The sequence below is a fragment of the Hyla sarda genome, chromosome 1 (genome assembly GCF_029499605.1).
Source record: "Hyla sarda isolate aHylSar1 chromosome 1, aHylSar1.hap1, whole genome shotgun sequence".
NCBI classification, from domain to species: Eukaryota; Metazoa; Chordata; class Amphibia; order Anura; family Hylidae; genus Hyla; species Hyla sarda.
This window is the reverse complement of record NC_079189.1, coordinates 358052213-358079477: the sequence shown is the minus strand read 5'-3', so window position 1 is coordinate 358079477 and position 27265 is coordinate 358052213. Positions and strand designations below refer to the sequence as shown.

Genomic DNA, 27265 nt, shown 5'->3' with positions numbered 1-27265 from the left:
TCAAGTCAAATGTACATGGTGCACTCTCCCTTCTGGGCCTTGTTGTGAGCCCCCAGAGCACTTTGCGCCCACATATGGGGTATCTCCGTACTCAGGAGAAATTGTGTTACAAATTTTGGGGGGCTTTTTTCCCTTTTACCTCTTGTGAAAATGTAAAGTATGGGGCAACACCAGCATGTTAGTGTAAAAATTTTTATTTTTTTAAACTAACATTCTGGTGTAGACCCCAACATTTGCTTTTCATAAAGGGTTAAAGGAGAAATAGCCCCCCCAAACCTTGTAACGCAATTTCTCCCGAGTACGGTGATACCCCATATGTGGTCCTAAACTGTTGACTTGAAATACGACAGGGCTCCAAAGTGAGAGCGCCATGCGCATTTGAGGACTATATTAGGGATTTGCATAGGGGTGGACATAGGGGTATTCTACGCCAGTGATTCCTAAACAGGGTGCCTACAGCTGTTGCTAAACTCCCAGCATGCTTGGACAGTAAATGGCTGTCCGGCAATACTGGGAGTTGCTGTTTTGCAACAGCTGGAGGCTCCGCTTTGGAAACAGTGGCGAACCGGACGTTCTTATTGGGGGGGGGGGGGGGGTACTGTGTAGGGGTATGTGTATATGTAGTGTTTTTAACTTTTTATTTTATTTTGGTGTAGTGTAGTGTTTTTAGGGTACAGTCACACGGGCGGGGGGGGCACCAGCTGTTGCAAAACCACAACTTCCAGCATGCATGGTCTGTTAGTGCATGCTGGGAGTTATAGTTTTGCAACAGCTGCAGGCACACAGGTTAGGAAACATTGAGTTCGAAACAGACAATGTTTCCCAACCAGTGTGTCTCCAGTTGTTAAAAAACTACAACTCCCAGCATGCCCAGACAGCTGAAGGGCATGCTGGGAGTTGTAGTTTTGCAACATCTGGAGGGCCCCAGTTTGGAGACCATTGTATAATGGTCTCCAATCTGTGCTCTTCCAGCTGTTGCAAAACTACAACTCTCAACATGCACTGACTGTCCAGGCATGCTGGGAGTTGTAGTTCGGCAACATCTGAAGGGCCACATGTTGCTGAACTACAACTCCCAGCATGCATGGACAGTCAGTGCATGTTGAGAGTTGTAGTTTTGCAACAGCTGGAAGAGCACAGATTGGAGACCATTATACAATGGTCTCCAAACTGGGGCCCTCCAGATGTTGCAAAACTACAACTCCCAGCATGCCCAGACAGCCAAAGGCTGTCTGGGCATGCTGGGAGTTGTAGTTTTAAGACTCCTAGAAGCAGCAGTGAAGATCTTCACTGCTGCCTCTGAGGACCATGTACTTACCTGCCGGTCTCGCCGCTGATCCTCCACGTGGCCAATCCCGCCGCTGCTCCAGGTAAGGCCGCTGGTCCCCACGTGTTCCCCTCCTATGCCGCAGGTCTCCGCGAGCCCCCACAGCCATCTTCCCCCGTTCTGCCCGACTTCCAGGGGCGGGCAGTGCGTGGGATCTGAACTTTCACCCCAGGTCACTGTGATTGGTCCACAGGGACGAATCACAGTGATCGCTGACCAGGACCATCAATGGATGGTCCTGGGGGGTGAAGCAGAAGTTGTCCCCTGCTGGAAACAGCGGGACTTCTGCCAGTTAACCCGTGCGATGCTGCACATCGCCGGGTTAACTGCGTGTCATATATATAAGCCGTGATGCGCGAACTGCCTCCACATTGCGGCTTATATATAAGCCACTTTGCGGGAAGGTGTTAATGATGTTTTAACAGGATGCCAAGTATAGCTACAACAGAGTCCCTAACACAGTGTGAAATCACTACCCGGATTATAGCCCTTGACAAAGCCATTTTAAACGGCAAAACGTTGGGGAGGTTATACAGGATTTTATGCAGTGCTGCCTCGTAGTCCAGCCGCCAATGGAAATATAAAATCAGTGTATTATGCAATTAGCAAGTAGCTAATACATAAAGTGTCAGACGGCTTATAATACACTGAGCTGTGGTAGTCCAATCAAGTAACGTGAGAGATCTCTTAGGACAATAAGAAACAGAGTCTACGCTAAGTATTTAACTGTGTGTTTTCCATAATCATTTTTATAATATTACAAATAAAGATTGTTTTTTAGGGGGGGTCTTTAGTTGAGAGGTTTTACCCGCAGGGGGAAACTCCCTAAGGGGGGTGGAATAATATTGTTAGTGTCCTTAGACTCACCAGGGAAAGTATAGTAACAACTATGAAGTGACAGCCACCGTCTACAAGATTGTATTACTTTGAGCTGCAGCTGTAGCTTAATTTCAGTCACTAGTGTTACAAACAAATAGTCATTGTAGCCCTGATCTAAATGTCCCTGTGTGGATGAATTAGTAGTTCAGTTATAGCTTTGACCATTATGAAATGTATTTTGTTCCCCACAGGTTTTATTTCCCACACTGGTATAGCAACGGAAGCAGCAGAGCGTTTCGTTATGGAGTTGCAAGGGGATCTGAAAGTCCAGTTCTTGATGACTTTGTCATGTCTTATTTGTTTGCTCAGGTAAGATGCTAAGATTAATGCCACTGTTGGGTATTTTTGTAAGTTTATGAAATTCTGCTTTTGTTCCTGATTTTCACCTTTGTGTTTTTATTGCAACAGTAGCAAGTTTGTTATCAGTCTTAAGCAAGCATCCTTCCTAATAAACACAGCCCAACTAGTTTCATGGACTGGAAGGGTCATTGGCTAATTATAGAGCTTTCAGAGGGTTGACAGATGGTGTTTTCAGCATTTAGGTATCATTGTTATCTCCTGCCCTTGCTGCTTGCATGTGAAGGATGATGAAATTGAATCCATTCTTTATATATGTATATACATCTATCTCCTGGAGGTGTTTAAAAATAATCATCTTGCATCATATATAATTGTATTTGTTGTTATGTGACTGGCTTCTCAAATGTATTAGGCTATACTTAGGTTTACTCTAACAACATCTAAGACATTTGTATCTCTTGTTTATGCTGTGTTATAGCCCATTTAGCATAACTAGGTCAAAGGCTCATGGCATTTGGCAGAGTATCCTCATATTTTTTGCAATCTGTTATAGGCCCCAAGTCTCAGAGCCCATTGATACTGTCTTCTCAAATGTAAGGCTGCGTTGTCTATTTATGCACACCTGTTTTTGGTAAATTACTTGTTGCATTCTTTGTAGGATATTGCTTAAAATTAGAAGAAGGAAATAGCAGATTGTTTACTTCTTTATTGTTGTCTCTTTAGTTGTTTAGGTTATTTTGATCAGCCCTGGTCCCTGTGTTTACTTACTCCTATGACACGCTGTCCTGCCTCTCTTGATGACGTTCCAAACACACTGCATCCTCTGTGATTGGGGAGTCAGGACAGTGTGTTATCAGCAAATACAGGGACTGGGGCATATTGCAGTGTCAGCGCGGGAGTGGGTGGGGTAAGTACAGTGTAGTTTATTATTTTCTAGACTTAGGAGGCAGCAGTTATTATTTCAGTTAAATTGGAGCACCCCTTTAAATAAGCAATCTGAATTGTTGCTACCCCCATTGTATTTGCTCATTTGCCACTTGTAGCCATGTGATCCAACGGCTCATCTTAAGCTACACATGAATTGTACACGTTGACCTCCCACATATGTGGAAAACTTAGACTACTTGACAGAAACTTGAGCTTTCTAAATGCCATGCTCATAGATGATATTCTATTGCTAAGCTAGTCTCTGAACCTTTACTGTTCATGTCAAGAGGAATGAATTGAGTTCTTTACTTTTAGTATTTTCTGTTACTTCTGGGAGGTTTGCCCATTGGCATTAGTAAAGTCACCTTGAAAAACTCCATGCATCATCTTAGTGTTGTAATTTAAAACAGTAAATATGTGATTTGGATATATTTTCAAAGCTTCCATTTATGTTTACTGGAATAGTAAGTAAATTGCTACATATGTAATTTCAAAGGATTCATTTTTTTTCCCTTTGTAAGATTTATCCTTTCTTCTTTTTCCTGTTATTAAAACTGATTTATATTAACAAAGCCGAGGGAAGAAGGATGTTTTACGTAATAACAGCAACCCAACCACAGCAATAGTTATTATTTTAATACTTACAACCGGATCTCTAGAGTCTGTGATAAGTCTTTCGTAGTGTCTTTGACCCCTTTACTGTTGAATGTTAGAAGGTTTATAAGGTTTATATTTTTCGGGGACCAGTTCCGTTCTGAAGTGGAATTGAGGGGCCTGTATGTTACCCCCATAAGTCACCCCATTTTATAAACTGCACCCCTTAAAGTAGTCAGAATGACATTAAAGAAGTTTATTAACCCTTTAGGCATTTCACAGAAATAAAAGCAAAGGGAGGCGGAATTTTAAAATTTTATTTTTTTGCAGATTTCTCATTTTAATCAATTTTTTTCACATTTTTAACACTGTAGGTGTTGCCGAAGAAATATGTGGCCTTTGTGCGCTACGTGTCTCTCACACAGGCCTCAGACTTGAAGGCATGCTGTGTGGATTTTGGGGCACCCTTTTAGTTTAAGATATTTTGTTGGCATCATATAAAATTACAGGGGCCTTGGGGTGCAAAAATATTTTTGGGAGACAAGTTGATGCTTTCATTTGTACCATTCTGTGGTACATGTGACACTGATCATTTTATATTTAATTTTTATGAGGTGGTATGTATAAAATAAATCTATTCTGCGGTTTATATTTTATTTTTTTAGGTAATTCTTCATGCAGTATAAATGACATTTTAACGTTACACTGCTGGTTGATACTATTACGGTTATACCAAATTTATATACTTTTTTAAATATATTAAATTTATATACTTTTTAAATATATTTTAGTGCATTTATGGCATAAAAATTTTTTTATGTCGCCATACTCTGTGAGCTGTAACTTTTTTTATTTTTTCACTCACGCAATTGTGTGAGGACTTTTTTATTTTTTTTTTGTGGGACATGTTGATGTATTTGGGGGGGTCGACTATTTTTGGGGGTGTATTATACACATATATAATTTATTTTATTATTTTTTAAGATTTTTCTTTTTTTTCACACTTTTTAATTTTTTTTTCACGTTTTCATTTTTTTTCACACTTTTTTATTTTTTATACACATAATTCAATGGAGTACACCTCTGTACTACATTGAATTATGCCTATGTCTGTCAGTACTGACAGGCATAGGATAGATCAGTTAGGGACTGATCACTCACGCTTTAACTTTGCAGAGTGCTGATAGGTGACAGAGGGAGCTCCCACACAGTGAAGCGACGGAGGAGAGGGGGAAGGAAGCAGATCCCTACTATTGTTTAGTCTGTGCGGACGGACCAAAAGCAGCAATCGCTGGCCGGGGACCGCTGCGATTGATCCCTGGTCTGCTTTAGGGAGGCGTCCGTCGGCACTGTGAGAGTTTATTTCTATCAGGTTCATGTACGGGATGATGCAGGAAGTTATCCCTAATCATCACGTACATGTACCTGATTTTGCATAAAGGGGTTAAATTGATTCAATGGGGGACATTTATCATTGGCTTTATACCACTTTAATGTTTTAAATGTCCCTTCAAATTTTGCGCAATTGCATTTTTTTGTGCAATTTTTTTGGCTCAATTTTTAGTAGAACATGTTTTAAAGTTGTCTACTGTTTGGTGCACCGTACACCACTTTTTGCAGTGGAGCTGTATTTATTATTTGCGGACATTTTAAATTTGATTTTTTTTTTTGTGCAAAGCATACTTTTTTTTTTTTTAACCCCTTAAAGACGCAGCCCTTTTTCACCTTAAGGACTGAGCCCTTTTTCGCAATTCTGACCACCGTTATTTTACGCATTAAAAACTATAAAACGCTTTTACCGAATATTCTGATTCTGAGATTGTTTTTTCGTGACATATTCTACTTTATTTTGGTGGTAAATTTTCGTTGATACTTGCATCCTTTTTTGGTGAAAAATCCCAAAGTTTCATGAAAATTTTGAAAATGTTGCATTTTCCTAACTTTGAAGCTCTCTGCTTGTAAGGAAAATGGACATTCCAAATAAATTTTATTTTTATTCACAAATACAATACGTCCACTTTATGCGCGGCCACTGGTCAGAATTCAGTTCTGACCAATGGCAGGGGATAGGAGGAGATCGCAGCACTGCGACCTCGCTCATATCCCTCAGGATGATCGGGGCTGTCATTGACAGCTCCGATCATCCCTATTTTCCGGCTGATTGGGTCACAGAGTCCCGATCAGCCCAGAATAGAAGAAAATCGCATGTCTGAATTGACATGCGATTTTCTGCGATCGCCGACATGGGGGGGGGGTCTCAGGACCCCCCTCGGCGATGTGCCGGGATGCCTACCGAATGATTCCAGCAGGCATCCAGTCCAGTCCCCAACCGACTAGCGGCGGGGACCGGAATTCCCACGGGCGTATGCATACGCCCTATGTCCTTAAGAACTCGGGATGCAGGGCGTATGCATACGCCCCACGTCCTGAAGAGATTAAACCTCTTCCACCTAATAGGACACATACAAATGTGTAAGATGCCAAAGCACAGAGCTTAAATGGTCACTTTTATTAAAACTAATTTTTGCTATTGCACTCCTTATGGTAAATAAAAAATATTTCTAATTTACTTTGTTTTAAAAAATGTTTGTTTTCTATGTTTTATTTGTGCTTAAAAAGCTCGAGCACATTTTCCCCCATCTCATACACAGACTTTGGACCAAAGCCGAAACACAAGAAGTGCCGCCTGGAGTGCTAAGAGGGGTGTGTGTCCAACCAACAGCATATGGCAGTTAAGGAGCTATGATTGGATTAGGCTGGACACACCCCCCCCCCCCCCCCCCCCTCAGCACTCCAGGCTGCACTTCCTGTGTTTGGGCTTCGGTCCAAAGTCTGTGTATGAGATGGGGGAAAATGTGCTCTTGAGCTTTTTTTAAGCACAAATAAAACATAGAAAACTTCATTTTTTTTAAAACAAAGTAAATTAGAAATATTTGTTGTTTACCATAAGGAGTGCAATAGCAAAAATTATTTTTAATGAGAGTGACCATTTAAACCTAGCTCTGCAGCTCACTGGTTTCTATAAATGTGCAGAATCCATCAAGTCTGTGCACCATATTGGTAAATTTTGAGAAACTGTGTAAAAAATACACCAAGCAAACAGGGGTAAAATCTTTACTACCTCACACCAATATTGAGCTGGAGGATAACTACCTAGATGGCCTTATATCTGTGCACGGGCTATTTAGAGTATTACTGTTGCCCTACACAGTATGTGGCTAGGATACTACTTTGCATGGAAAGGCATGTTTACAAACTACATTTTTTTTTTACTGTAAATGGCTGAAAAAAAAACTGTTAACAGAATATTAGCTGAAAAAATGGTGACCAAAGACTTTAAGAGACTGCTGTATTGAAACCTTCCCCAGTCATCACTTGATTATGGGTGTACACCTTTAAGATGCTATTCATTGGTGGACATTAGAGATGAGCGAACTTACAGTAATTCGATTCGTCACGAACTTCTCGGCAGTTGCTGACATTAGCCTGCATAAATTAGTTCAGCTTTCACGTGCTCCGGTGGGCTGGAAAAGGTGGATACAGTCCTAGGAAAGAGTCTCCAGCCCACCGGAGCACCTGAAAGCTGAACTAATTTATGCAGGCTAAAGTCATCAACTGCCGAGCCGTGAAGTTCGTGACAAATCGAATTACTGGAACTTCGCTCATCTCTAGTGGACATAGCTACTTATTATACCTTCTCTTCCTTTACATAGTCTATGGATAAATGTTCACTAGCCACAAAGGTTGTTTTTTTTTTTAATCAGTAAGCGTTTAGTGATAAGATATCCTTACTCCGGTGGGAGGTTTTTTTTCTCTTAACTTTTTTCTAATGGCCATGGTGTGGGATATAATAAATTAAACATCTACTTACCTCCGGACCCCCAAAGCAATTGTCTTCCTGAGCTGCAGCGGGATGTGTCATCCACAGAAGCACCCAGTCCAAATATGTCATACTATAGCTCAGTGAATCACTAGCCACAGTGATTCCCACCCGGGTCAGCGATTTGCTGAGCTCCAGTATGGCAAATTGGACCCAGGGGCTTCTGTGGAGAACACATCAAGCCACTGCTGAGAAAGATGATTGCATCATGGGAGCAAGATGACGGGGGCATCGTGGGAGCGCCGGAGGTAAGAAAATGTTTGGTTATTTTATATCCCAAACAATGGCCATAGTTATTCCTTTAAAGGGAACCTGACAGCAGGATCACCCACACTTACCTGAATACACATGTAAATAGTGCAGGTGATCCTAATTAAAACACTTTTAATCTTACTAAAATCAGTCCGGCCATTCCGCAGTAATCCTTAGTTTTGCTAATATGCAGATTAGATTATAAATGCAATGGAGGCAATCTACTGTTTACTAGCAATCCTCTCTCTGTGTCCCGAGATCCCTTCCCCCATCTTTATCTGGCTCCACTTTCACGTCTACATGCCGGGAGAGTCATTGCCCACGTGACTTCAGGGTGTAGAGAGTCAGCAACGGCTGGGCTCTGCATCCTGAGCAGAGTGATTATGTGGGCAATGACTTTCCCGGCATGCAGACGCAAGAGTGAAGCCATATATATATTCAAGATGGGGAAGGGGAACTCTGGACTGAAAAAGGATTGGTAGCAAAGCAACAGACCGGCTCCATTGTGCATATAACAAAATTTGCATATTAGCAAAACTAAGGATTACTGTTGAATAGCTGGACTGTTTTTAATAAGGTAAAAAGGTTTATTGTTAGGATCACGTTCACTATTAACTGGTGTGTTCCCTACAATTCATAAAAATTTCATGCCTGTTGGACTGTTCAGACATGGAGTTCCTAAAGAAAAATGGTTGCATTGGTAAGAACTAGTTGCATTGGTCTATGTGCACTTACGGTAAGAACCTAATATGTACAGAATTACAAAGTGTAAGCATCTCTTCATTTCACTTCATCCTGAATTCTTTTCAGAAACTAAGAGCGAGAGAATTATGAAAGTGTCACATTTTCTAGTGCTTGCCCGGTCATTGATGCCAGTACTACTAGCATATTCAGAGTTGCTGTTAATTAACAGACAATGTACTGGTTCGTAATACAGAAAAATCTCCAGAATTCCAAGGAACCTGTCTTCACAAAAAATAGTTATAGTGCAGATTACTCTCCTTAAAGGGTAGCTCCCACCATCACTTTTTTTTTCTGTCCCTGCCTATTACCCATCTTTCCCTAACCCCCCTCCCTGCCTTAAATTTTTTTTTTTTACATATTAAAAATGCCTTTTGTCTGCCTGGCAGTGTGCTCACTACCAGGCAGACTTCCCCAGCAGGCACCACGTCACTGATGCCGGCTGGGGCTGACACTTCTGCCCGTAGTTCACCTATACAGGGTGCCTCCAGCTGTTTCCCCACTGCAACTCCCAGCTTGCCTTAACATCTATTGGCTGTCAGGGCATGCTGGAAGTTGTAGTGGGGAAACAACTGGAGGCACCCTGTATAGGTGAACACCGGATCTGTGATGGCCGCACATACCGCTCCCCGCCGCGCAGCCCGCAACCCCCCCAGCCCCGTCGCGCCACTCAACCCACTCCCTGGCAGAAGAACAGTCACAGCAGCCCACAACACCCCCCCCCCCCCCCGGCAAAAGAACAGTCACAGCAGCCCGCAACACCCCTGCCGCTCTGCTCAACCCACTCCCCGCCCCCCTTAGTTCACCTATTCAGTGTCCCTACAGCTGTTTCCCAACTACAACTCCCAGCTTGTCCTGACATCTATTGGCTGTCAGGGCGTGCTGGGAGTTGTAGTGGGGAATCTGGAGGCATACTGTATAGGTTAACACTAAAAAACCCCTCAAAACACTCAAATACTTTACCTTGTCCCCGGGAGCCTGCGCCCATCCACTTACTGCAAAGCGCTCGCTCCCGCCTGTGTGGTTGACAGGCGGGAGCGAGAACGCAGTGACTGAATTTCGACTCGTTGCCAGTCTTCAATGAGTCGAAATTCTGTAGTGACATCACTGCAGAATGCATTCGGCCACTAGGAGTGATTTAAAAGTGATTTTAAACTGGTTTAAAATCACTTTTTTAAATTAAAGTATATTAGAGATATGTTGTAGTACTTAAGTACTACAACATATCAATTTTTTTATTTCATGACAGTGCCCATTTAAATGTTTTGTAATATGCATACTGACAAGGGTGAGAAAGCAAATACAAGTCAAGCAGGTGCTGTTAGCAGTGACCATTTGACATCTCTTAAATATGTATGCCTTCTGATTTTGCATGTGTTTGGTCCTCAATGACTTGTGCTATTACAGCCAAACAATTAGGCTACAACATATTAAAAGTAATATCAGGAAGTATTACTCTACCGAGAGAGTATTGGATGCATGGAATAGCCTTCCTGCAGAAGTGGTCGCTGCAAATACAGTGAAAGAGTTTGAGCATGCATGGGGTAGGCAAAAGGTTATCCTCCATATAAGATAGAAAATAATGATAGTATTCAGAATATTGGGCTCAATGGTTCTTATCTGCCCACACATTCTATGTTTCTATCAATTGCCAGCATCTTGTTGCTTTGTTTATTATGTATCATTGGAAAGCTAATTTGTAGCATCTCTGTAGATACTCCTGTTTTGGATACAAGAAAGAATAAATAAACACACCGTAGATTAGGTCCACACTGCATTTTTAGCATTTTTAAAATTGTCTTTAATGAGGAGTTCCTCAACCAGAAAAAACAAAAGCATATGTTAAAATGGTAACTTTAGTTCTGTGCTCTAAACCTTTACTTTAAATGATCAAAAACACAGTGTGAACGCAGCCTTAGGCTTCTTTCAAACTACAAAATTACTCCGTTTTAAAGATCCGTATGAAGTTCCGTCTGAAAATCAGCTAAAAACGGCATTTACAAAATCCTATATGGCCGTTAGAAAATCTCATTATAGTCTATGGGATTTTTCTAATAGCCGTTTTAACCCGTTATAGCCCGTTATTAATAACGGCCATTATTTTATGACAGAAGATAGTAACGGGAGAAATAGTGCATGATTTTCAGACGGAACTTCGTACAGATCTTTAACCTCTTAAGGACCAAGGACGTATGAGTACGTCCTTAGTCCCGCTCCCGTGATATAACGTGGGGTCCCACGGTGACCCCGTATAATATCACGGCAGGCCCGGCGTCATAGTGAAGCCGGGACCCGCCGCTAATAGCGCGCGGCACTGATCGCGGTGCCGCGTGTTATTAACCCTTTAGCCGCGTGCTCAAAGCTGAGCCACGCGGCTAAAAGTGAAAGTAAAAAGTGCCGGTTAGCTCAGGGAGCGGTTCGGGATCGCCGCGGTATAATCGCAGCATCCCGAACAGCTGTACTACAGGAGGAAGGTCTCTTACCTTCCTTCCTACAGTCCGTTCGCCGATTGAATGCCTCAAGCCTGAGATCCAGGCTTGAGCAATCAATCGCCGAAAACACTGATCATTGCATCCCTATGGAGATGCATTGAAACACTGTTAAAGATCAGTCAATGCAATGTTATAGCCCCCTATAGGAGCTATAATATTGCAAAAGAAAAGTGTAAAAAAAAATCATTAACCCTTTGAATTATCCCTTCCTCTAATAAAAGTTTGAATCACCCGGCATTTCCAATAATTAAAAAAAAAACTGTGTAAATAAAAACAAAAATAAACATATGTGGTATCACTGCGTGTGGAAATGTCCGAATTAAAAAAATATACCGCTAATTAAACCGCACTGTCAATGACGTACGCGCAAAAAAATTCCAAAGTCCAAAATAGCGTATTTTTGGTCACTTTTTATATCATGAAAAGATGAATAAAAGCTATCAAAAAGTCAGATCAATGCAAAAATAGTACCGACAAAAACTTCAGATCACTGCTCAAAAAATGAACCCTCATAGCGCCCTGAACACGGAAAAATAAAAAAGTTATAGGGGGTCAGAGGATGACAATTTTAAACGTATACATTTTCCTGCATGTAGTTATGATTTTTTTCTGAAGTAATACAAAATTAAACCTATACAAGTAGGGTATCATTTTAACCGTAAGAACCTAGAGAATAAAGATACGGTGTCATTTTTACCGAAAAATGTACTATGTGGAAACGGAAGCCCCCAAAATTACAAAATGGCTGTATCTTTTCAATTTTGTCGCACAATGATTTTTTTTTCCCGTTTCGCCGTAGATTTTTGGGTAAAATGACTGATATCATTACAAAGTAGAATTGGTGGCCCAAAAAAATAAGCCATAATACAGATTTTTAGGTGCAAAATTTAAAGAGTTATGATTTTTTAAAGGTAAGGAGGAAAAAACGAAAGAGCAAAAAACCGAAAAACGCCTGGTCCTTAAGGGGTTAAAACTGAGTCATTTTGTAGTGTGAAAGGGGCCTTAGGCTTTTATGCACATGACAGATTCCAGGTAACCTTTGAGGACCATAAGCCTCCTGCATACACCTGTCATCATTATCACTCGCACCAACTCTGCAGCATAATGGCTCTCTTCCCCATGTGCAATAGCCGCAGCCACAACTGTTATGCTAAAGAATGGAGCTCCACTCTGCAACATAACAGACTCAACACAGATCTTCAGAACACATGATGTCACCATGCACGAGGGGCTCGGGAATGCCCCCCATGCCTTAAGTTCCTCATTACCATATCCAAAACACCAGGGATTACCGAAGAAAAGAACCATGGACAGAAAATCAGTTAAAGCGTACCTGTCATAGTGCAAAAAAAAAAAGAAAAAAAGTGATATGTTACTAAGGACCCAATCCTGATCATGTGCATATAATTTTTATGTGTCTCGGACCTATATATCCAGAGATATAAGCATTTATCTGCTGGTGAGTTACTTTTTCATTGTGCAGGCTGGAGGGGGCGTGTCAGTCTGTCTTCCTCACAGGAGCAAGCCTGTGCAGTCAGCCAATCAGTACTCTCTACTCTGTAACCCTTTCCTCTCTGGTTTTATGCTGTGTCATGTGTCAGAGGAAGATACTTGGAGCTTGCCTGCAGTAATCAGAAGACATTATGGTGAATTCATAACAGGATAAAATGTATAAATATAAGAATAGATCTTTATAAAATTAGTGCAAGGATTTTTTAGATAAAAGTATTTTTATGAATACATGTTCTATCCGTTTTATCTTCTCCTAGTAAAGCTGGATGCTAATCAGCATAGCTGTCACTATGTGTGTCATTCATCTTTCACAGACTCCTGAATGTCTGATCAACTTCTTTGTCATTCAGGAGTCCGAGAAAGCTTGGACTATTTCAGCATGCTGGGAGTTGTAGTTTAGTAACAACTGAAGCTGCAATGTTTGTAAATAACTGTGTTAGAGCAGTGTTGCCTCCAGCTGTTATAAAACTACAGCTCCCAGCATGTCCACACATCCTTTATCTGTAGTTTTGCATACACAATAGAAATCTCCTATACTGGATACCGGTATGCTTTACGGCCGGTATCCAGTATGCTGTAAAATCTAGACTAGTCTTTCTGGCTAAAAGACAGACTATTTTGAGCTTGAATTTCAGGTGAAAATTTACTTTTTTTTTTAACAGGTGTATATTGTGAAATGTCATATTATAATGAGTCCTGCAATATATGAAACAATGACAGTGCCTCTTTAACCTTCTTAGCGGTTATCCCGAGCGTGACTCAGGGTTATTTTCCCTGCCAGGAGCGGTAACCCCAAGTCACACTCGGGGTAGAATTGCAGAGTTGCCTGCGGGGCTGCACGATATATCGCAAAAGCAATGAAATCGCGATTATTGCTTTCTGCGATATAGAGATACAGCCCCCGGGAAAACATATGATTATCTGCTCGGGTCGGCTCCCGTGGCGGGGGCCAGCCAGAGCAGGTAAAGACAAAATACTAAAAGTCAGTGTTTCCCTACCAGGGGGCCTCCAGCTGTTGCAAAACTACAACTCTCAGCATGCCCGAACAGCCAAAGGCTGTCCGGGCATGCTGGGAGTAGTAGTTTCACAACAGCTGGAGGCACCCTGGTAGAAAAACACAAAAAACAAAGGGGGGGATGTGACAAAGGGGAGGAGAATGTGATAAAGGGGGGGGGGGAATGTGATGGGGGAGATGTGAAATGGGCGGGGGGAGATGTGAAATTTCAATGCAAAAAATTGTACCACTTTTGGTAAAAATTTCTAGACCTAATCATACTGCTAGGGAGGTTAAGTATGCTTTTCTTCATTGTCTCCTGCACCATAACCCTGTTCAGGTTAGTGCAGGTAAAACTGATGACAGGCTCTCTTTAAGACAACTTAGTTATCAGGTCAACATACAATTGGCCTAATAACTATAACTTTGTTTTTGTATCTTGGCATACATACCTTCTAAAAATATTTTTCCCTCTTCCTTCTGAAGTTTATCTTGTCATGCTGATACACTAAATATATCCAGCTCATTGCACCAGGAAGTTTTGTTCACATATGAGTAAGTCAGAGTCCTAGCTTGTTCACAAAAACTGTCTGTCCAACATTGCATTATTATTTTATTTTTATTTCTTCATACTCCCAACTACTGTGTAAATTGGAATCAATGATGTCCTTTTCCCTATTTAGATAGCACCAGCTTACTTTGCATATGTTGTCATGAATCAAGTGAGTCTCTGTCCCCAGTGTGTGTGATAGATATACAGTTTTAGTGAGATCTGGATAAGCAATCCCAAAGCAAGCTTTGTATTATGGTTGGTATTTACAGAGGGATGTCCCCTAGATGCTGATGAATTTGCTTTTGTATGTAGCTTTAGTTGTCCTTGCTAGTCTGGTCTCTAAGTGAGACACGCTTTAATGTACTTAAAAAAAAAAAAGTCTTAGGGTTTTTCCTATAGAACATAGCATACTTACTGATCAGTCTTTGCTGCTTCTAGGAACAATTTAGGCTTCTTTCACACTATAAAAATGCCTCCGTTATAAACGCCCGTTATAAAAACCATTATAGTCTATGGGATTTTTCCAATAGCCGTTTAAACCCGTCACCGACCCGTCACAAAATAACGGCCTTTATTAATAACGGGCGATAAAGGGTTAAAATGGCTATTGGAAAAATCCCATAGACTATAATGGGATTTTCTAACTGCTGTTTAACGGCCGATTTCCAGTTTGTTTTTTTTAGCGGGCGTTTATATCGGAGGTATTTTTATATTGTGAAAGCAGCCTTAAGCAGAAAATAAAACCTGATTAGGATTGTCTCTTATGGCAGGTTCACGCCACAATAGAAAACTTACATGACAGCCTTTGGGCACATTAGACATCAAGATCAGAAGATTTTCATTGTGTAAATATCAAATATTCACCATCTAGTAGGAACTACTTTCTTGTAGTTTCACTGCAATATTTTTACCATACAATGGTCTTTACTGGATCATTGTAACTTGAACCCATACTCAACATACAACACTACAGCCAGTCCAGATCGGTAGGACTTGTGAATTGCTGGAAGATCAGAATGGGAATTTCACTAGGAAAGGCTCTGTATTAATGTATGACCAGCTCGGCCCAGAGTACATGTACTCTAAATGGGAAGAGGGGAGAAAGCTGCTGTCAGACTTCTCCCACAGTAGCTCATCTCCCAGACTAAAAAGATTATGCAAGTTGAAATAAAGCATGCCTGATAGTTCTCTCACGTGACCTTTCATTTGGGAAGTTCCATACACGTAAGGTCTGAGCCTCATTTAAAAGACCAAAATGATACTGACTAAGGGGGTGCCTGGGCCTCCTCACCTGTAGTGAAAGTCCCTGTAAAAATGACATGTATTGCCCTGTCTTTAATTTGCTTCCTAAACTCTGTATATTATTAAAATAAGGAAATAACTATATGAGTCAAAAGCATTGTTAAACCAGAGATTATAAGCTTCACAGTCCTTTCCCTGGCTACAACAGTCACTTTTGTGAAAACTGACTCCTAGCTGGGCCTTACCAACAACTAGGGGGCACCTCGCTGATGAGATCTACCTTTACAGTTTAAAGGAGTAGTGCAGTGAAAAATAAATTATCCCCTATTCAATAGATAGGGAATAAGTTCTAGATCGCTGGGGGTCCGACCGCTGGGAACGGGGTCCCGGCAGTCTGCCGTAAGCGGCCATTCTAGTGCTGGGCGGTGTACCGTTTCCTACCGAATACTAGGGATCGACCGATATCGAATTTTTAGGGCCGATACCGATAATCTGTGGAGGTTAAGGCCGATAGCTGATAATTTATACCGATATTCCGGTATAAATTATCGGCTATTTCTCTCCGGGGCACTGGCCGTGGCTGAGGGCAGAGCCACAAAAGGAGGGATCATAGGGTCACTCAGTTTACAATATACACTATATACAGTATACAGTATATGTCTGTGTACTTCCTTGCTTCTGTGCTCCAACCACTGCTCCAGCCTATGGGCCATAGCAGTAGGTACCCGGACCAGAGGAGCAGTGGTTGGAGCTCCAAAGGTAGCGTGCAGCTGCTGCATAATCACCGTCCTGTCCAGGGCCAGAGTGGGACCTAAGATAGGCCTCTGCATATTAGACTATGCAGCCCTTTTATTGTGGGGGACCCAGCAGCTGGACTCCCACCAAAATAAAATGGGCTGCATGGTGAAATCTCCTTGGTTCAAGTGGCTTTTCAGCTGTTGCAAAGGAACAACTCCCATCATCCATGGAAAGCTTCAGGCATGATGGGAGTTGTAGTATTGTCACAGCTTGAGAGCCACTTATTGGGGTATAGTTTCACTGCAGGACTTTCAAGTGACTACAGCTCAGATGAGAAACAGGCAGACTATACAATGGTTTGACTCACAGGAGACGTCTTCTCTGCTGTCTTTTCTTTTTTTCTTCCTCTGGTCCAGACGCTAGAACTTCTTCCATCTTCTCTGCAGAGTTGACGCTTGGACATCATTGGTTCCTCATTTTGTCAGCAGATCCTCATTGTCTGTATGAAGACAATAATCATTGAAATCCTGCCAGTTATTATGGGGGAGATTCATCAAAACCTGTTCAGAGGAAAAGTTGCTTAGTTGCCCATAGCAACCAATCACTTCTTTCATTTTTAACAAGGCCTGTGCAAAATGAAAGAAGCGATCTGATTGGTTGCTATGGACAACTCAGCAACTTTTCCTCTGGACAGGTTTTGATGAATCTCCCCCTATGCCCTTAAATATAACCCTGCCAGACATCATGCCATACACTGTTTCATCTGTTTGGCAGAATCCCACCCTTGTAGTGACCTCCCCCGGACCCCTAAGTCCCCCCCCCCCCCCGTCCCCCCAGACTCATCTTTGTCCTCGTCTTTAAGACCTCTAAGGGCTTGCCCACACTGCGGACATTCAGTCGGCAGAATTCTGCCTGCAGCAGGAACCACCTAAGTCCTCAGTGATAGGACCACGCTGACAACAATGCAGTGCGGCAGAATAAACATGTTCATTCTTTGGGAAGATGTCCATTGCGCCAGCATAATTCCACTGTGGCAATTCCTCAGTATACACAGAGCAACAGAATCCCATTTTAAACAATAGGACTCTGCTGCTAGTGGATTTCCACAGTGAAATTATGCCAGCCGAATGTCCGCAGTGTGGATGAGTGCTTAGTCCCCCCAGACCTCTGAGTTCTCCTCCAGATCCCCCTTTTCTCCTTGTTCGGAACCCTTAGTCCAGTGGTGTCCAAACTGTGGCCCTCCAGATGTTGCAAAACTAAAATTCCCAGCATGCCCATTCCATTGGCTGTCCGGGCATGCTGGGAGTTGTAGTTTTGTAACATCTGGTGGGCCACAGTTTGGACACCACTGCCTTAGTCACTCTCAGACCCTCTGTTATCCTCCTCCAGCCACTAAGTCCCTCCCAGATCCCCTTGTCTCCTTCTCCACTACACTTTTCTGCCCTCCTCCCCGACTCCTCTATAATTATTAAAACTTCTCTGCCATCAACCTCCCACACACACACACACACCACACACACCACACACACACCACACACACACCACACACACACACACCACACACACACACACCTCTTTGATGCTTTATTATCTTCTAAACCCCCCCCTACCCCTCTGTTATTTTCCACACTCCAATTACAGCCCCCTCCCTCATTCCATACTGCTCTCTCTCCCCCATCTTCTCACCTTGTGGGGAGGACAGCTGTAGCAGCTCTGTGGCGGCGGGATGTCCTCCTCCTCCTCCTCCAGCCAGGGTACGGACCGTGACGTTAGGTGCGTGCCTGCGTCGTGTGCTGCGTCCCTGCCTGTTAACTCATCGCTGTTGTAATAAAGAAAACTGTGTCCCTGTAGCAGAATGTGACTCTCCTCCACAGGGACACAGTTTCCTTTATAACACCGGCCCGGAGCGAGGTCCCCTTCAGTGCCGAAGGGGAGGAGAGCTGCAAGGTCCGCATATGCTTCATTAAAAGAAAAAGTGCAAGGGCTCCATTGCTGACATATGGGGCTCAGGCCCCAGATAATTTGACCTAGTGACGCTGCTGCCGTGGATGGCAGCGTGAGAAAGGTGAGGGAGTGGATGAGCGGGACAGCTGACAGCTCCCTCTCCACCATGCTGTCAGCTGTCAGGCAATTGCTCCGCACGGCAAAACAAGGCATGCGCATGAATCGCGGGGCTTCAGTCCCGGCCTGAAGTTCAGGGCTGGGACTGAAGTCTCTCGATTCGTGCGCACGCCTTGTTTTGCGCATTATCGGCAGGTTAGAAGCCGATACCGATAACGGGAAAAAAGGTGAATATCGGCCGATAATCGGTCGATCCCTACTGAATACCAGTGATTTTTTTTCAGGAGGCCCCAGCGGTTGGACCCCTCGCGATTTATAACTTGTCCCCTATCATTTGGATGAAATACAAACACACAAGCTGATTTTGTTCCCCGCATTAGTATTGCCTGTATGAACTTTTATTGGAGTCTAGTTAAGAAAAGAAGTCTCTTTATTTGTTGTCTGGCCCCTTATTTTTCCTTCTTTGCCTACAGTTGCAAAACTACTGTTCTTTAGATAGGGAAATTCCCACATCACTCTATTTTCAGTAGAATATCATTGAAGTTGACTGTCATAATTTGAGTAATGTATTGCATCCTAATCTAAGAAACAGACAAGGTCCTGGTTAATAGATGATACAAGAAACATCATGCACACATCTCAATACACTCAACTGAATGCAGTAATTTGGCCTTATTGTGGCTCTGAAGGCGATTTAGATGGAATTCAACAAAAAAATATTGTGGCATGTTCTATTGCATGAGGTTTTGCTGGTGTCAAGTACAAAGCATAATCACTATGGGGTAGATTAACTAATAATTTTTAGACTGTGTAACACTGGGCTGTCATAGTGGTTTATGCCATTTAAAAATGTGGACATTATACTACTGAGTAAGTCTAAACCACCTATTAAGGTGGCCATAAACTCCCAATAGCTGTCAGACAAACTTTCCTTTAGCGGAAAGCTTTTTCTCCTGATCTGCCCATTCACATAAATGGTCAGTATAAACACATTCATGTGCTCTGTGTAGGGATGAGGGGTATGGTGGGATCATGCTGATGCCCGCCATTAACCCTTCAGATGCCGTGATCTATAATGATCATCAGCAGCATGATTGTAGGGGTCGGATGAGCAAAAAATTAAGTCCAGAGGTCTGCTTACCTTCCCCGGGGATATCACGAATATTGCTCATCAGTTCTATGCCAATGCATAGCACTGAACAGCAAGAGCAATCAAAAGATAAACGGTCCCTATTGGGAGCTTAAAAAATGCAAGATACAAATACAAAAGCATTTTTTTTTTTTTTTTTAAAGTGTGAATATATCCCTCCCCCAAAAAATATTTAAACCACTCCTCTTCCCATTTTACAAAAAAAAGTGTTAAAAGAAAAGTAAATAATTGTACCCAAAAGTGGTACCAACAAAGACTACAGAGCACGGCGCAAAAATCCCTGCTTTAGCTAAAATAAGAAAGTTATAGGGATCTATTAAAGGAATTTTACACATACATATTTTGTTAAAATATATTTTTTTTAAACAGTGCATTAATACATATTTTAATCATGTTGACCCACAGAATAAAGAATAAACATAAATTGACGCAAGTGTTTGTGCAACTTTTTATAAAGTAACTAGCTGAGTACCCGGCGTTGCCCGGTTTTTCCTTCCTAATCCTTGTTGGGGAGGAAAATAAATAAAGGAGGAAGCTTTTGACTTCATATCCCATCCTCATATATTGTTGTCATATCCCGACCGCCTATCCCGTCCTCCTATCCCGTCCTCCTATCCCGTCCTCCTATCTCGACCTCCTATCCCGTCCTTCTATCCCGACCTCCTATCCCGTCCTCCAATCTCAAGCTCCTATCCCATCCTCCTATCCTGTCCTCCTATCCCGTCCTCCTATCCTGTCCTCCTATCCTGTCCTCCTATCCTGTCCTCCTATCCTGTCCTCCTATCCTGTCCTCCTATCCTGTCCTCCTATCCTGTCCTCCTATCCTGTCCTCCTATCCTGTCCTCCTATCCTGTCCTCCTTTCCCGACCTCCTATCTCGACCTCCTATCCCATCCTCATATCTCAACCTCCTATTTTGACCGCCTATCCCGTCCGCCTATCCCCTCCTCCTATCCCGACCTCCTATCCCGACCCATAATATGTATACCAGGTATTGAAATAGCTCCAGCCATACGGAAATTATATGGGAACATACATTTCCCATTGCTTTGCATGGGACTTAAAGCAAAAACCCCGACCCTCACAAATGGGGGTAGTTAAGGGTTAAATTAACTATCCTATATTTTAAGTGGACATATAAGTAACATGTGACCAAGTATTATCGAAATATCTCCAGCCGTCCCTTGCATGGGACTTTAAACATAAGCCCCGCCCCTGGCAAATGGGGGTAAGTAAGGGTTAAATTACCTATCCTATGTTTGTTGTTGACATATAAGCAACATGTGTGCCAAGTTTCATGTTAATATCTTTAGCCGTTTGAAAGTTTTTGTGGAACATACACACACACACACACACACACACACACACACACATACATACATACATACATACATACATACACACACACACACACGTTGAGTTTTATATATATAGGTTCTTTTACTAAAGTTACTTTGATACACAATCCCCATAGGTTTGCTATGGGGATTTTCTCCTGCTCTTGACAGTTCCTGATACGGGCATCAGGTGTCAGCAGAGAGCACTGTGGACAAGACAAAAAATTTATTAAAAAAAGAAAAGAATTTCCTCTGTAGCATACAGCTGCTAAAAGTACTGGAAGGGTAAAGATTTTTTGATAGAAGTAATTTACAAATCTGTTTACCTTTCTGGCACCAGTTGATTTAAAACATTTTTTTTCCACCGGAGTAGTCCTTTAAGGAATTACCCTGTTAAGGACATAAATGTTTGCCCTTACATCCGGGACTTAACACACCAGGGTGTAATTTTACGCCCTGGAGCATTAAGTGACTTTAAAACAAGCACAGGAGTTTCTTAGCTGTGAGTATCAACTACTACCAGTAGCAGGACACTCGTCACTAATAATACCGCCTCTGCCCGTCATTAACCCTTTAGACACTGTGGTCAGTGCAGAAGGTATTGGATTTTACATCTTGGCTAGCTCAGCAAAAAGGCAGCCTAAGCAGCCGGTATAAGCAGAGCACCAGTAACACTGATCAATTCTATGACAGAACACTGATCAGTGCGTGCAGTTGAAAGATTCTATAAAAAAAAAAAGTGAAGTAAAAAATGTATTCATGTGAATAAGCCCTTCCGCTAATAAAATGTTTTATCACCCCCTTTTCCCATTTTCCAAATAAAACAATGTAAACAAAAATAAAGTAAATATGTGGTATTGTCATATTTGGTAACTATTAACACGTCCAGGTCACAGGGCGTACAGGTGCGTACTCCCGTCCTGGGACTTATGGACCTAGGGCAGACCTGTACACCCTGGTCTCTTTAACAGGGTTTCAACCGTTCTCAGGAGTGGAAAACCGGTTAAATTCCCTGGCATTAACCCTTTAAATGTGGGGTTTACGCTGCCGGTAGCTCAGTGGCGCTGATCGGTACATCCTCGGTGACATTGCGGGTCCCGATCAGCTGAGTGGATAGCGGAAGGGTCATTACCTGCCTCCTCGCCATCCGATCAGTCTTTGGCTGCTCCTAGCCTGCTATGCAGGCTAGAGCATTAGAGCGCCAATGACACTGATCAATGCTATGCTACGGCAAAGCATTGTTTAATATATGCAATCAGAAGAGTGCATGGTATAGCCCCCTATGGGGCTTAAAAAAAAAAAAAAAAGGGAATATGTCCTATTAAAGGGAATGTGTCACCATTTAATTTTTTTTTTTTTATAAATAAAATGATTCTATCAAGATTATGTATTTATGTATTTAGTTTTAGGACAATGTAGTTTTAATATTTATTAATAAAGTATGTACCGGAGCTGCCATTACGGTCACTTCACAACACCTACACAGTTGATTTATGGCAGGCACAGGGCATAAAGTTAAGACTGAGAGTGTCTCATAGAAAAGCATGGGCTGCTTACTGCACATCTGCATAGCACAGGCTAGGTGAAATGAAAGTGGGAGCCAGCACCATTTTCTTGAAGTCCCTGAGGAGCAGTGACCTATTCAGAGACATCTAGTCTGTTCTTTACCACTCTCCAGACACCAACAAAATGGTGAAAGTGGAATTGAAAAAACTACAAAACTGCTCATCCCTCTCCTTTTGCACATAGACAGAGGAGGAAGGTAGATGGGCGTGGTCTCATTTGCAGCAGCAAGACAAGTTGATTGCTTTCACCAGATTCCTCATGTTATCTCTCTCTGCTGGTCAACAATGGGAGATATGAAAAGTTATTATAAAATGTTTCATATTTTGTGAAAAGTAAAACCTTTTTTTTAAATTTCCAAAAATATTTAAATTTGAAAAAATGATTTAACCTATGAAAAAGCCCCATATGCGGAAAAATAAAAATGTTATAGGGGTCAGAATATGACAATCTCTAGTTATAATTTTTTTAAAGTAGTAAAATAGAATAAACATAAATTGGGTATCCTTGTAACCATATGGTCCTACAGAGCAAAGATAAGGTGTTATTTTTACTGAAAATTCTCTGTGTAGAAATGGAAGCCCCCAAAAGTTACAAAATGGCATTTTTTTTTCTATTTCACCCCTTAAATATATATTTTTTTGTTTTGTGGTAGATTTTGTTATTAAATGATTGATGTCATTACAAAGTACAATTGATGGCGCAAAAAACAAGCTCTTATATGGGTATGTAGGTGCAACATTTAATCCAACAGTAAAATGCCATAGTTCTGCTAAGCTTTTATTTGTTTATTTTTCCCCAGTGGCGAGATGATTTTCTGAATGGCTGGATAACAGTATCCATAACACATGAAACGCAAGAGGAGTGCCTCGGAATGGCTGTTCTTGATATGATGCGTATGGCCAGTGAAAAAGATGAAAGCCCTATTGCCATATACAATGCTAACAGGTAATTTACCAGTAGACACATTTTATGTTATGTTCTATTATTATTAAAACATTTAAGAACCCAGCAATAATGGTTGCAAAAGATCCATATTTTATCTACACCTTTTTTTATATTATTTTTTTAATTATCAGATAATGTACAGAAACATAAAACATAGAAAATCTCCAAAAAGTTTAATTCCAGCAATTTCTTCCTTAATATATTTATTTTTCTTCTCTGTCATTTTTTGTTGTCTGGCTTTAAAGGCAAATTATTGAGGGCTGAGCTTTCTACCACTGCACTGTTTAAAATCAGAGACAAATAATGAGCATAGCCCCGCCTCCCTCTTTCATCTGCCAATCAGAATTGGAAGAGATCAGCAGTAAATTAACCCCCTGTGTTTTCTGCAGGACTTGCAGAAGACTGTATCAGGAAAATGTAGAAACTAACAAACAGTTTGGTCACTATTTCTCATTAATTGAATTTTACAGGATTACAAATGCATGGCTGCTTTCTTCCAAAAACAGTGCCCCACCTGTCTATAGGTTGTGTCCGTTATTGCAGTATTTACATAGGAGCTTGGAGCTGAACAGTAAAACAGGACACACAAAAACACAAATAACTGCTACATTTATTCTAATCCTGCACAATCACAAAATGTGGTCTGTGTATTTAGTGTTCCCTTAACCAAGAGCTTTATATTTTACTAATAACCTTTTACCAATATCCCTACCAATGATCCTTAGTTACATCTAAAATCCTTATTTAAGATATATTCTCTTAAACCTGTTATTATTGATGCTTATTATTGATGCCTGTTACCTTCAGTCCCATATTATGGGGCAAAAATTGCTGGTTGTTTCATGATGTCATGTGAACTTCCCATTACCATTTATAGACTATGAAAATCCACTGACTGCTTGCCTGAAGCTCTTTAGTCATAGAACTACAGGGAATGTCAAAGGTTCTAGATCTTTAGAAATTAATCTTTGGTCAAATTTGTGTAGTGTATGAAACAGGCTTTTATCGTGAGACATTTAAAACTTATGGAAAATTCTCAGATTCTGCATATCTGAACTATTGGTAAATTGAGGCTGTTTCTTATTTCTGTGCAGCTACAAATCATTTTTACCAAAGTGTATTCGTGCCAAGATCCAAGACTATCATATTCTGACTCGCAAGAGAATTAGATACAGATTCCGAAGTTTTATTCAACAATTTAGCCAATGCAAAGCTACGGCCAGAGATTTAAAACTGAAATATCTCATAAACCTAGAAACCCTACAATCAGCATTTTACTCTGAACAATTTGAAGTTAAAGAAACTTTCCGAGATCCTTCAGGAGGAGAGGTTTTTGCAACTGTTGTGGTTAGTGCAAATGAAGGAATTCGCTATTCGAGAAGCAGAGCCAAGGAAAAGAATACATTTGATGAGCAGGTAAAGACAAACCCTTTTGTTTTCTGGGGCATGTGTCTAAGATCAGAGAAAGGCTAATGCAACCACAAAGTTTTTACAATGTGCATAATTAATGGATTATTTAAGGGAGTACTCCACCCACAGACATCTAATGCCCTATCCAAAAGATAGGGGATAAGATGTCTGATCGCGAGGGTCCTGCCGCTGGGATCCCTGCGATCTCCTTGCAGCACCCAGCATTCTAAACAGTATGTTTAGAACTCTGGGTTTGGGTGGCCTGAGACGTGATACCATGTCCCTTTGTGATGTCACGCCACACCCCCTCTATTCATGTCCACGGAGCTGTACAGAGATCGTGGGGGGACAGCGGCATGACCCCCGCGATTAAACATCTTATCCCCTATCTTTGGATTGGGGATAAGATGTCTGTGGACAGAGTACCCCTTTAATTGTGTTTAGGAATAGGTCACACTTTTTCATCATCCCCACCTATAAATTGAGATGCTATTGTGTAAAATTGGCTAGCTAAACTAGATAAGTCAGCCGACAGTCTAATTTTTATAGCGGCCTCCCAACCAATGCTGGGGGGAAAAGTGGCAGCCATGTTAGATTTACAGAGGACTCTTCAGCACTCTTCAATTTCTCTTTGAAAATAGCAATTCTGAAACATCTATTTTTTTATTTTTCATTTTTTTTTTTTTTTGGCGCATGAAACGTTGCACGTTTGTCAAAGCCCTTTTTATATTTTATTTTATTTTTTGCATCTTTTGGCTGTATTTAGAAAGCTGCAAACAATCTTGCAATAGTCAGTTTCAATTTTCACTTTGCAGTGGTCTGGGATTTATCAAGTGCAAATGTTGCACAAAAAGTCGCAAACCACTCTAAAACACCACAAATCCACAGCCCAGACCTGGCTTACAAAACTGCCTTTGAAAGAGCATGTGTGCATATATACAGTCATATGCAAAAGTTTAGGCATCCCTGACAATTTCCTTGATTTTCCTTTTAAGCAGAAGAAGCCTTTTCTGCACACACCCCACAGAGTTACTTGAGGTATGCAAACGCACATTTGGACAAGCCAGCTTCATTTTGGAAGAAGGTGCTGTGAATTGATGAAACAAAGTTGAAGTTATTTGGTCATCATACAAACAAACAAAGTCAAACACTTGCTACCCACAGTAAATTTTGGTGGAGTTTCCATCATGCTGTGGGGCTGTGTAGCCAGTGCCTGTACTAGGAGTCTTGGTAAAGTTGAACATTAAATGGATTCCACTCAATATCAGCAGATACTTGAGAATAATGTAGAGGAATCAGTCACAAAGTATAAATTACGCCAGGGCTGGATATTGCAACCAGACAACGACCCAGAACAGTGCTCAAAATGTACTCTGGCATTTATGTAAAGGGACAAGTCCAATTTTCTGGAATAGCCATCCCAGTCCCCAGACCTGGATATCATTAAAGGGGTACTCCGCCCCTAGACATCTTATTCCCTATCGAAAGGATAAGGGATAAGCTGTCAGATCGCGGGGGTCCCGCCGCTGACGACTGCCGGGATCTCGGCTGCAGCACTCACCTGTTGCAGCTTCCGGCAGCGCTGGAGGCTCTCGTCCTAATGCCTCACGACCACGGTGACGGGAGATCGTGATGTCATGACTCTGCCCCTGTGTGACTTCACGCCCCGCCCCTGTGTGATGTCACGCCCCTCCCTTAGACTTGCATTGAGGGGCGGGGCGTGCATTGGGAGGCGGAGTCATGACGTCACGATCTCACATCATTGTGGTCGGGAGCCGAAGCCTCCAGTGTTTCCGCAAACTGCAACAGGTGGGTGCTGCAGCCGAGATCCCGGGGGTCCCCAGCGGCGGGACCCCCGCAATCTGACATCTTATCCCCTATCCTTTGGATAGGGGAGGAGATGTCTAGGGGCGGAGTACCCCTTTAAATATCTGTGGTGTGATGTGAAATGGGCTGTCCATGCTCGGCAACCATCAAACATAACTGAACTGAAGATGGTAGGAGGAATGGTTCAAAATCCATTCAACCAGAATCCAGACACTCATTATAGGCTATAGGAAGCGTCTAGAGGCCAGTATTTCTGCTAAAGGCTCAGCTAAATGTAATTTTAAAAATGTTTTGTTTGATATCTGTTAAATGTATTTTTTAGCCCTATCTTTTCTTATTAATTAAATTCCATTGTGTTTTGACAGGACCTACAGACATACTGTGATTTTCCTGACATCATTGATGTGAGCATTAAACAAGCCAGCAAGGATGATTCCAGTGAAAGTAGAATAGTGACTATCCACAAGCACGACAACAAATCTCTGGTAATTAATTTCTTTTTACTTAACTTATTAGATTCAAAAGTTTTTTAGTTGTTG

The 27265-nt window shown here is 41.7% G+C and overlaps 1 protein-coding gene and 1 long non-coding RNA gene across 7 annotated transcripts in view; one reads left to right on the top strand and one right to left on the bottom strand.

The window, feature by feature from the left end:
• Nucleotides 1-18196, bottom strand: part of LOC130274194 (uncharacterized) — a 55944-nt gene extending 37748 nt beyond the window's left edge. Inside the window, exons 1-2 of the long non-coding RNA XR_008844284.1 lie at nucleotides 18118-18196; nucleotides 16799-16930 (exon numbers count right to left, since the gene is read on the bottom strand). This is a non-coding gene — a long non-coding RNA (uncharacterized LOC130274194). The remainder of the gene's footprint in view (nucleotides 1-16798; nucleotides 16931-18117) is intronic.
• The window catches only part of JAK2 (Janus kinase 2), a 274729-nt gene that overhangs the window by 154301 nt on the left and 93163 nt on the right, over nucleotides 1-27265 (top strand). For 5 of the 6 annotated variants that reach the window (XR_008844274.1, XM_056522184.1, XM_056522199.1 and 2 more), the window contains 4 exons: nucleotides 2398-2515; nucleotides 23344-23489; nucleotides 24584-24905; nucleotides 27092-27211. Coding sequence is in view for 5 of the 6 variants with exons in the window: in XM_056522184.1 (XP_056378159.1) it covers nucleotides 2398-2515; nucleotides 23344-23489; nucleotides 24584-24905; nucleotides 27092-27211 (706 nt within the window). In the remaining variant the exon portion in view is untranslated. Of the gene's footprint in view, nucleotides 1-2397; nucleotides 2516-18316; nucleotides 18497-23343; nucleotides 23490-24583; nucleotides 24906-27091; nucleotides 27212-27265 lie in introns of those variants that run through there. The other variant, XM_056522221.1, reaches the window with a different exon arrangement.